Consider the following 10647-nt stretch of genomic DNA (forward strand, 5'->3'; position numbering starts at 1 on the left):
GGGAGGTTCCTAGATGATGGCGTCTGGAGGAAAGCGTGGTCCCTACAGAGAGTATCTTCGGAACACGGAGATGATGCCAAGAAGAATGAGACTTGAAGTTGAGGAAGCAATCTATCAAGAAAAGGAACTACCAAAATATTCTGAAAATTTGGAAGATGAGACGACAACAGACATTTCCTTTCTTCAGTGGTCACCTGGCCACAGTAACAGAGAAGCAGGTTAGTAGTAAGTCTTTATATGCGAATACTGTTGTTTTTGTTTATAGAGATGGATTGATTTGATTAACTTAATTGTCAGACAAGAGTAATTGTATACGTGTAGTCATATGCTGGGCGTTTTCTTTATTATGTCGAGACTTTAAGTCGTCTCTATGTTCACCTGATATTGATCAGTCAATGATGTCTGTAGAAAATGTACCCGATGATGCTGAGTCACAGTGTTCAGTCTCGGCAGAAACCGAGTCTGTATCTTCAATTGAGCGAGAGAGCACCAGTCTACCTGAAGATTGTCACGAAGACACTGATTCCTTGTGTAGTCAAAATGATTCTGACAAAGGAGAAGGATCTGACAGATGGAACTGGGCAGAGCATTTCTTTGCTGGCCACTCTCAGTTTGATCTGGAAGAGCCTGAAGTAAATTATGAGTCTGCAAGTTGTGACGGTAATGTTGACACAGATGCAGATGAAAGAATATTTCCTGGCTGCCCATTGACGTTAAATTTGAGTGCAGTCCTTATAATGGAGTTCCTGGTTCACCATAAGATATCTCAGAAGGCTGCCGAAGATATAGTCGAGCTTCTTACTGCTCACTTTCCTCCAGGGCATAAAATGCTTACATCACTATACAGGCTCAAGTCTCACTGGAGGAAGCAATCTGCCATGTCTAAATAAGAAAAGAGACTTGTTTGCTCTAACTGTGATACCATAATGCAAGAGAATGAGCAACACTGTGGACATCCTGAGTGCCTTGGTGTGTGTCGACCTCTTGAGTTTCTAGTCGTTAAGTTAAAATTGAAACTGCTCTTGGACAGTTATTCCGTGGTAGGCATATTGATAATAGTTGTCATTTCTGTCATTTTATTGTTTACTTTCTATTGCAGACCCTGCTTTTTGCTCTCAGCTGCTAAGAAATTTTGAGGAGCAATCGCTGTTTTCTGACATCACCAGTGGGTCTAGCTACAGGTATATCACTAGGATTGGGTACACCCAGACACCTTGGAGTATAACACTGACCTTAAACACTGATGGAGTTTCTATTTTCAAAACATCGAGAAGTGGTTCACTTTAGCCAGTATACCTTACCGTGAGCTCTCACCTAAATCTCGGTAGAGTATGCAGCATATTAGTATATATGCCATTAGTAAGTCAGTATATTTGTTTACTGTTTATAGGTATTCTGTGAAGTATGTCATCTTGTATGCTTTGTGGTTCCAGCCTGGGAAGCCACCTATTCAAGCTTTTCTTGACCCTCTCATCCAGCAAATTGGTGTGCTTTCAAGTGAAGGTATGAATTTTGTTACAGTGTTGAAGTTAGTGGTATTTTTGACATATTATGTATGGGCAATGTAGGTGCTCTGTTTGAGACTGCTAGAGGAATGCAGCGTTGTAGAGCTCGGCTTGTCTTGGTGACACGTGACCTCCCAGCTAGGGCAATGCTACTGTGCATGAAAAATTTTAATGGCATTGCTGTGTGTTGCTATTGTTACCATCCTGGAATGACTATTGGAGATGACCATCTACATCAGTACTGGCCATACGATGGTACTTTAGAGAGAAGAAGGCATGAATCTATGAAACAAGATGTTATAACTGCAACTGCAACTAACTCAGCAGTACATATAGTTTTTTGTTTCTTTTTTATTGTGTTGTTACTTTATGCATTATTTTGCAGTGTCGTGGTATGCTTCCTGTGGTTTCTCCCTTAATAGCAGCACCGGGTTTCAACATGGTTGACAATGTTGCAATTGATTATATGCATGTAGTGTGTCTTGGCATTGTTCGGGCACTTCTTGATATGTGGTTGACTCAACGATCTGAATCTTACTTTATTGATGATAAGGTATAGAGATCAACTGTCTTATTTTAGTTACTCTTTTGATTGACATTTCTTTGTGGAAACAGGTTGTGTTTCTGGATAGACGCCTTCTTTCCATATGTCCACCAATTGTTATCAATCCCAGTCCACACACTATGAAGGAATTCTATACTTGGAAAGGTAGGTACTTCTTTAAAATTTTGTTGAGGCTGACATCAAATCAGTACATTGTACAGCTAATGAGCTTCGCTTCTGGCTATTCCATTGGTCATTGCCTGTCTTACGTGGAGTTCTCCCAACAGAATACTTTGTCCATTATTCTTTGCTGGTGATTGGTTGCCGATTGCTTTGTTAAAGTTATGTATCAAGAGAGCAAATGGAAGAGGCTCGTAAACTGCTGCTGAAGTTTTATCAAATTTACGAACTTTTATATGGTATACACGTGTCTGGTATTAATTGCTGTGTTTAAGCTATACCATGCTGTGATTCTCTGATTCATTGGAATGAGTGCATACATCCTAATACATCTATCTTATCTTTTGAACTCTGAGCTTCTCTTTATATATAGGCACGAAAGCAGTGAAAGTACACCTTCTGCAACATTTTCCGGATGTTGTAGAGAAGTGGGGTGCTTTGTGGGGTCATTCCTGCTTTTGGTATGAATCCCTAAATGGATTTTTTAAAAGGTTTGTACACGGTACACGATTTGTTTGCAGCCAGGTATACATAACTGTGAATTACCCCACCAAGCTGCTTGTTTGTAACTTTTGATTGTTGTGTGAGATTTAGGTTGCATCGATTGTTATGATCATTAAGACCATTTCAGATGTGCTACCATCAGCGACTGACCAGCTATTAGCACCACCTGTAGTTTGTTTGGCTACAAAATTTGGACTGATGTGGTATGTAAGCTTAATGTAATTATCAATTAATAGTACTGCTAATTAGATAATTCAGGTTGCCATTTGCCTACACCTCTAAATTATCTGTTTATATGCGACTGGCCAAAGATCTCAAGATTTGTAAAGCAGATCTCTTTGTTGAGTGTACGAGTGTGACTTGTGAGCATGTTGTGAGCTATAGAAATGTACATTTTGCTGTACTAGCAGGTCACAACTAACGTATTCGTCAGACATCGGTTGCTACCTGAACATCTATATCTGTTTTGTTCTCGTCTGCCGTCATTGCAAACTTTAAATTTGTACCTAAAGTATTGGATTTCTGTGTAGTACAGAGTATCAAGTGTTAGGAAATATTTATTGGCTCGATTGGATTGTAGCCTTGAAAACCACAAGAATAAATAGTTTGAAACTTTGCTGACATTTCTGATTCAGCATCAAATATTTTGGAACCGATGAATCTGATTTAGAAACTCTGCTATCAGATTTGTACATCGAGACATTCTTTTGTTGTAGCAGAAATGTTATCCTATATATGCATGTTTTCTAAGAGAACTGGGATTTGTTCTAGTTAATATCAACGGTCTTCATCTGGACGACATCATATCTATGTCATCGAAATGAAGTATATGAAGCTCGATCTCTGTTGTGTGTGGCTTGACTTCTTTATGAATTTTTTTGAATAGTTTGTTTATATACGACCATCTATTTGTGGTTTTTGTTAGGTCCCTTTCGAAGTGAAAGATTCTGTGAAAGTTTTTTGTCTACAGGATCTGTTTGTTGACCCAATCAATGTTGTTTTGAGGAGGCTTGGCAACGAGGAACTTTGTCGTGGTTCGCCTGTCAAAACTGTTGGGAGACTGAAACTAGCTTGTCATGTGATACAATCAAAGAAAAGTCAGGCGACAAAGAAAAATTCTTATAATGTCGAATTTACCGAATGTCATGAAGAACAGCCGTTGTTTGGTTATGTATTACTCTTTATCATTTTTGGATGTGAACGGTTTGCTGTTATTCAACGGCTGAATTAAAATGGAGAAGTGGCCATTATTGCATAATGACGATGACTGCATGACTGATGTTGTTGATGCTTACAGGAATCTTCGGGAGCCGATCGGAAAGCATTTACTTCCTTCTCGAGAGACTCGGGACCTGGTAGCAATTCCTGTAGGAGACATAACAGCTCGAGTAGTCTGTATGAAAATGTTAGGTTTAAGCTGTATTTTTTGGGTCTCGATTTCTTAACATTATCGAGTGTGATCGAGTTGTGAAATACTCAAGAAATGGTCTTGAGCCGATTGTGTGTGCACATTAAACACTGTTATTTTTCTTGCAAGAACTTAATTATTGGTGTCTACGTTGGTTAGCATGGACTTCTTCCATATTGTAGAATCGTGCAAAGTCGACCCCCTTCACGATCTGTAGATCTCCGTTCTCTTAATTAATTACGTTAATTAATTAATCAGAAGACATGCAGCCTATATAGCCGGTAGCTATAGGATAGACAACTGGCGTTCTATCCTGTCTGACGACGATTTGGATGTGTTGTATACTCGGGTTTTCACATGCTTACATTTCATGCCAATTGCTTAGCCCGGTCTATAGCAGTTGGCTGGCTGATCACGAGCAAGCTAATTACAACCGGTGCAAGGTTTCTAGCTAGAATAGTGAAGCGCCAGCATTCTACAAATTCAAAATTATAACTCTGTTAAGATCGACATGATCATCGATTATGGCACGTTTTAGTTGTTCGAATTCGAAGCGGCTTCACGACGAGATCGTTTCGACTAGGCAACGCACTCGACACGCGATGAGGCCGCGCTAGTACGTCGATATTGCAATCGCTTCGGATTCGCCATCGCTTCGAATTCGATCTGAAGACGCGAATGTCGAAGCGAATTCGAGGCGATTTGCTGCTACCCGCTGTGAACTCGCGGCGCGACTCCGTCACGCGACATATATATATATATATATATTAATTGTTAGATTAAAAAATATAGTCTAGATGCCACGTATCCTGTGCATGAGAGAGAAGAGGCGGGCGGGCGGGCGGGCGGGTGTGGGTGTATAACACTGTATACGCGCCTACGCGTTGCACGGCCATTCAAGTCTACAACATATCCGAAGGAAGTGGTCAGATTGCTGACGTCACGATGTAGACGAAAACCATCGAGCCACACACAAGTTTTGTATATGTGCATGTATATCTATAGCTAAAACACACAATTCTTCACAATTTACAAATGACAACAAATAATTAACAACCAAACTATGGATAGGAATAACAAGCTAGAAAGGCAAATCCTGATCTGCAACCCTCGAACAAGATATTTTTGATTTGAAAAGAGGAAACGTAGACGACGATTGTCTGTGATCCAGAACACTATAGCGGTTTCTCCCACCTTCCCTACCGCATGCATTGTAGTTCTGGAGAAGGCGACGGTGTTTGTGTCGCAGTTTCCAGTTTCCTGTCTAGATTTTTGTGTGGTTTGTGATGAGCCTTCACTATATAAAGATAACAAAGCAGCTCGAAAGTCATTACTCGTCGACGGTTTGATCAGCTCGAGTCGATCGCTCTCTGTGAAGATGATGACTCTGCGTGTACAGATCCTCTCTCTCGTTTCTGTCTTCTTCGTTCTGCAGACAAATCCGAGTTATGCCGTACCGATCAATGTAGACGAAGACTTTTTGAAACCTCTCTGCGAGAACCCGCCACCGGTTTTACGACTCGTGTGCAAGAGTCTGTTTGGTGTCACGTGTCCGACACAAGCCAAGTTGGGAGATTGGGCATACAATGGTATAGAAGTCGACGGCTCGCTCAATAGCACCGCCGCTAGCGCTTGTCCCGGCGTAAGACTGCAGACGTACGAAAGAACAACGAATCTCTCGACTATTCTGTCTGAATGTCGTTCAAAAGTAATCGTCCAAACAGAAGAAGAATACCGATGTGAGTATTAAACTATCTCTAGAGATTTCAAAATAACATAGTTGCATACAATTTATTCGACATCGCAGGTCCACCTACTACAAAAGAAAAGGCTGCTGCTCTAACTCGCATATTTGGAAGCTTTGGGCCACCACCACCTCCAGTCGTACAACCATCGGCTGCTGCTGCGACGGTAGAGCCGACGACGGCACTCCCCGTAAGAGCAAAACGTCAAGAATGCTACTACAACGACGCCATAGACCTCGCCATTCTTATCGATGCCTCCGGCAGCGTTGGCAGCCCAAACTTCTACAAATCCGTCGAGGACGTAGCCACGTTGATCGAAAACACTTGCAATGACTTCAAATGTGGTTCTCCACAGATCAGAGTGGCCGTGGTGACGTTCGCATCTTCTCCCGTCACCGTGTTCGACTTGGCCTACTCGGCAGCAAACCACCACAATCGCCAAGACATAATCGACAGCATCCTGACAACACACTACACGAACGGCGGCACCGCGACACGTTCGGCTCTCGAGCACGTCCGTGACAACATTTTCAGCGCCAGTCATGGTATGAGACGACACAGTAAGAAAAAACTCATGGTACTGACAGACGGTAACCACAACGGCGGACAAGACCCCAAAGACGTGGCAGAGAGCTTGCACGAGCGACCGGGTAGCGATCAAGTCGACGTCTTTGCCCTCGGCATCGGCAGCGGAATATCGTTCCAAAACGTGAAAAATCTCAATCACGCCAGCGACTTGAACAAAATTCTTCCATTTTTGACTTACTCCTCGTTCGCCGAGTTCTCACAAGGAGTTCAAGTGGTCGCCGCAGATGCTCAAGCGAACACCAACTCGTGCTCGTCGTCGGCCTTCAAGAAATGAAGAACAAACGTGGATCTAGAGGACGTCGATTGTCGTGTCGAACCAAATTTCTGTTGTTTTGTTAGTTGTTGAAATTTCTGTTTAGCAGTTCAAGTTCAACTTTATTGTTGGATACTATAGTGATATTGTCGCTATAACAGAGTCAGATTTCTAGACAATATAATTTAATGTTTAAGGATGCGTTTATTATATGCGGCTATATATACCTACCACGCAGATATGCGTGCATGCAACCGCTTTGTGAGCAAGCTCGTCGCTGTATCCGCCCCTGTACTAAGTATCCACGTGAGTGAGTCCTAAAAGTATATTTAGTACGTTTGGAGGTATCCTGCAACGTTTTCACTCATTCACCTTTAAATGTATGCATGGCGTGGCGTACGTTTCTGTCCGACGACCTCGAACAGTAAGACCTTTCCCCTTTCTCGCCGGAAGTGTGAGGGTGGGGAAGAATCTGGCTACTATGAAGGAATTCTATACTTGGAAAGGTAGGTACTTCTTTAAAATTTTGTTGAGGCTGACATCAAATCAGTACATTGTACAGCTAGTGAGCTTCGCTCCTGGCTATTCCATTGGTCATTGCCTGTCTTACGTGGAGTTCTCCCAACAGAATACTTTGTCCATTATTCTTTGCTGGCACAGGAAAAAGTGCCTCTACAATCAGGCCTAGGATTTTAGAGAATATTGTTGTAGACGTGCAAATCTGATATCTGGTTTGCTGAGTGTTAGTAATCATACCCGTCTGATTATAGAGACCATCGTAATTAGGTGTTAGATTTTCAAAATGATTGAAAGTGACTACACAATCAAACATATGATTGTAGAGTAGATTGTAGTTCATGATGCTATCGGTGGAGAATTAGAAGCAGTTTCTTCTTGTGAATCTACTGAAGATAGACAAAGAGACAGTGATCTGCAGCAGTCTCTGAGTCAGTGGTTTGCTGTGCTGCTGCTAAAGCTTCAATTAAAGTACCATGTTAGCAATATGGTGATGATTCCTTTTATGAAAATGTTTGGTTCGGATGGACCTGGTATAATGCCGACAAGCATAGTCCATCTCTGTTTCATCCGCTCTTTACGTGGTAGGTTCAGAACCGACATGAACATAACACCGACTTTATACGGTGAACGAGAAAAAGAACAAAACCAATCCACATTGAGAGTCAACCCAATACTGAATTCGTCACTAAAAAATTGACAGCCTCTATTGTCCTTCAACTGGCGCCATACGTTTCCATGCCAAACATCCCATATTCCTTTACGCAATGCAGGAGGCACATTGCCCGAATCATCCAGTGAAGCATCTAGCAAATCCACAAACTGCTGTCTCTTAAAGAAAGTTTTAGTAGCTCCGAAGGAGGGTAATAGCAAAATGTCTTGAAAGGAACCCATTTGAAATTGCCAAAGCTAAGATTCTTTTTGTAAAGAAGCGGCTCGTTGCATACTTTTCTACGAATTCTTTGCTGGCAGTGTTGCTCGCAACAATCTAGTGGCTTTACCATTTTGCAATCGTCAAAGATATACAAGTGTGAACACCCTGGACGGACAACATAAGTGACAGCCGATTTAGGATGTTTGCTAATCCGGGAACATGCAAGCAGTTTCTGCATTGTTGTAGGAAAACGGTGTTGCAGAGGATGAGTTACCACTGCTAGTAAGACCACAATAATTTTCATAAAAAGAATCATCACCATATTGCCAACATGGTACTTTAATTGAAGCTTTAGCAGCAGCACAGCAAACCACTGACTCAGAGACTGCTGCAGATCACTGTCTCTTTGTCTATCTTCAGTAGATTCACAAGAAGAAACTGCTTCTAATTCTCCACCGATAGCATCACGAACTGCATTTTCCATATCCAACTCATCAGGTATGACTTTTGCTGTTGATGGTTTAGTGTGCACGTGAGCTGCAGCTAAGTCAATCGTATCGTCAACAGATAACTTCTCAGTCTGGTCAGATGATCCCTCATCATAACTAAATATGCCTTGATCATTAATGAAGCTGTCATCCCTTCTGCTTGAAGTTTCATCATCTGATGTCTCTGAAGTCTCTGATGTCTCAAGTCTTGACATACTTTGACTGTTCATTTCAAACTCAGCGTCACTAGATGCATTCTGGTACACAAAAGCTACAGTTACCTGATGTCACACACACACACACACACACACACACACACACACACACACACACACACACACACACACACACACACACACACACACACACACACACACACACACACACACACACACCACACCACACCACACACACACACCACACACACACACACACACACACACACACACACACACACACACACACACACCACACACACAAACACACCACACACACACACACACACACACACACACACACACACACACACACACACACACACACACACACACACACACACACAGACACACACACTCACACACACACACACACACACACACACACACACACACACACACACACACACACACACACACACACACACACACACACAATTGCAGTCCAGTTAACCAAAGAGCACATCTTTCAGAAACACCAAAATATTCAGAATCCCATACTTGAGACAGAATGGTAAGGTAAGTATGCCAGTACACTACAATTCTACTTACCTGATCAACCAAAGAATGCTGTGAGTGATCTTCATAATCTTTATTCACTGTAGATTGAAGATTTTCAAGATGCTCTGGGAGCATATCATGTACTGAAAGCCAGCAAAATTGATCAACACAAAAGGCTCTTTGGGTTTATTAATTAACTAATTTAATTAGCATTCAGTTGTAAAAACCTGGGTAATAGCTATGTAAAGGATAGTTTCAATAACTAACACCCCCACCAAACAATTGCTTTCAATAGCGTCTGACAAAGTGCGTTCACGTCTTCTGGTCGTCCCTTAGAATTAATTACCTTGTGCTGTGTCGGGTTGTGCTTGCGACGTCTGATCTAGACTCTGTTGCTCTACGTCGATATGTTCCATTACACCGAACTCAGTTACATGTCTTGATCGTGTAGATCTCGATACCACTTTTTTGCCACGGCTAATGGCACAGTAGCAAGTTACTCGTTTCGATTGAAGACACGATGTTACACCTCGAGCTCTCTTCGACAGCAATCTTTTCCTCCCGGACTTCATAGATGTGCCACGCTCACACGTAGACGTGAAGTTTAGTAGAAACAGCAACCGATGCCTCTAGCCACCACACAACGACTGCTACTACTGTACTAAGAAATTTTAGAGTAGCATACGCTGACCCTTTATAGTGTTTGTTCAATCTGGCGCACGTTAGATAGATATTTTGAACATGCGTACTAATCTTGTTAGCTAGGCGCCAAGGTTTGAAATTTACAGTGTCATCTAGCCTCGAACTTCCAGACCAGAGAGCGCGCGAACTCTAGTCTGGACCAAGTCGATACTAAAATGATTTCGGAAATAGCCTTTTTTAGCCAATCAGCTTCTACAACCCGAATCTCGGTTGTAAATTCTGATTGGCTTAGCAATAATTGGTTAGGCTAAGTGCACTAGCACCTGATTGCGCGCGTGTGAAATCGTCGTGGGCGGCTAAGTGCACGCCAGAACGATGACAAGACTCTGCATGCCAGAACAATGATCAGACTGTGCATACACACATCTTAGTTTTAGTTTCAGCTTCAGTTCTTTAATATTTTCAAGCTTGTGGTGAGAGGACATGCACAGCAGCGTCGCTAGACCATCACCTTTGACAACTGGTCGAGCGGTAGTCTCGCTAGCGGTCTGCCGAAGAATCAAAGAGTCGTCGTTTCATGCCGTCCACCAAGATATCGCCGCAAACACGGCAGACGTCTCTTCTTTGTTTGTGAGATCTCATGGCATTTACAAATGATATGTTGATCTAGGTAAAACGATCCTA

General features: G+C 42.2%; 4 protein-coding genes across 4 annotated transcripts; 3 read left to right on the plus strand and 1 right to left on the minus strand.

The window, feature by feature from the left end:
- Positions 1-6: 6 nt before the first annotated feature.
- On the plus strand, positions 7-1453 carry LOC134184597 (uncharacterized). The gene is made up of 4 exons (XM_062652333.1): positions 7-218; positions 409-1040; positions 1100-1363; positions 1434-1453. Exons 1-2 carry the CDS (start codon positions 14-16, stop codon positions 888-890), a joined length of 687 nt encoding a protein of 228 aa, XP_062508317.1. The 5' UTR covers positions 7-13; the 3' UTR covers positions 891-1040; positions 1100-1363; positions 1434-1453.
- LOC134184148 (uncharacterized) lies at positions 927-4271 on the plus strand. The gene is made up of 10 exons (XM_062651763.1): positions 927-1029; positions 1100-1181; positions 1250-1324; positions 1391-1503; positions 1569-1831; positions 1891-2058; positions 2121-2214; positions 2271-2754; positions 2824-2936; positions 3505-4271. The coding sequence occupies exons 1-8, from the start codon at positions 927-929 to the stop codon at positions 2387-2389; spliced, it is 1017 nt and encodes a 338-aa protein (XP_062507747.1). The 3' UTR covers positions 2390-2754; positions 2824-2936; positions 3505-4271.
- Positions 2411-7107, plus strand: LOC134184149 (uncharacterized). Its single transcript, XM_062651764.1, has 9 exons — positions 2411-2468; positions 2603-2690; positions 2751-2754; positions 2824-2936; positions 2992-3106; positions 3659-3936; positions 4031-4128; positions 5449-5880; positions 5949-7107. The coding sequence occupies exons 1-9, from the start codon at positions 2411-2413 to the stop codon at positions 6746-6748; spliced, it is 1986 nt and encodes a 661-aa protein (XP_062507748.1). The 3' UTR covers positions 6749-7107.
- A 629-nt stretch (positions 7108-7736) lies between these two features.
- LOC134184864 (uncharacterized) lies at positions 7737-10001 on the minus strand. The gene is made up of 3 exons (XM_062652626.1): positions 9668-10001; positions 9373-9464; positions 7737-8862 (listed from the first exon to the last, which is right to left on the minus strand). The coding sequence occupies exons 1-3, from the start codon at positions 9891-9893 to the stop codon at positions 8050-8052; spliced, it is 1131 nt and encodes a 376-aa protein (XP_062508610.1). The 5' UTR covers positions 9894-10001; the 3' UTR covers positions 7737-8049.
- Positions 10002-10647: the final 646 nt, after the last annotated feature.

The sequence above is a fragment of the Corticium candelabrum genome, chromosome 9 (assembly GCF_963422355.1).
Source record: "Corticium candelabrum chromosome 9, ooCorCand1.1, whole genome shotgun sequence".
Taxonomy (NCBI): Eukaryota; Metazoa; Porifera; class Homoscleromorpha; order Homosclerophorida; family Plakinidae; genus Corticium; species Corticium candelabrum.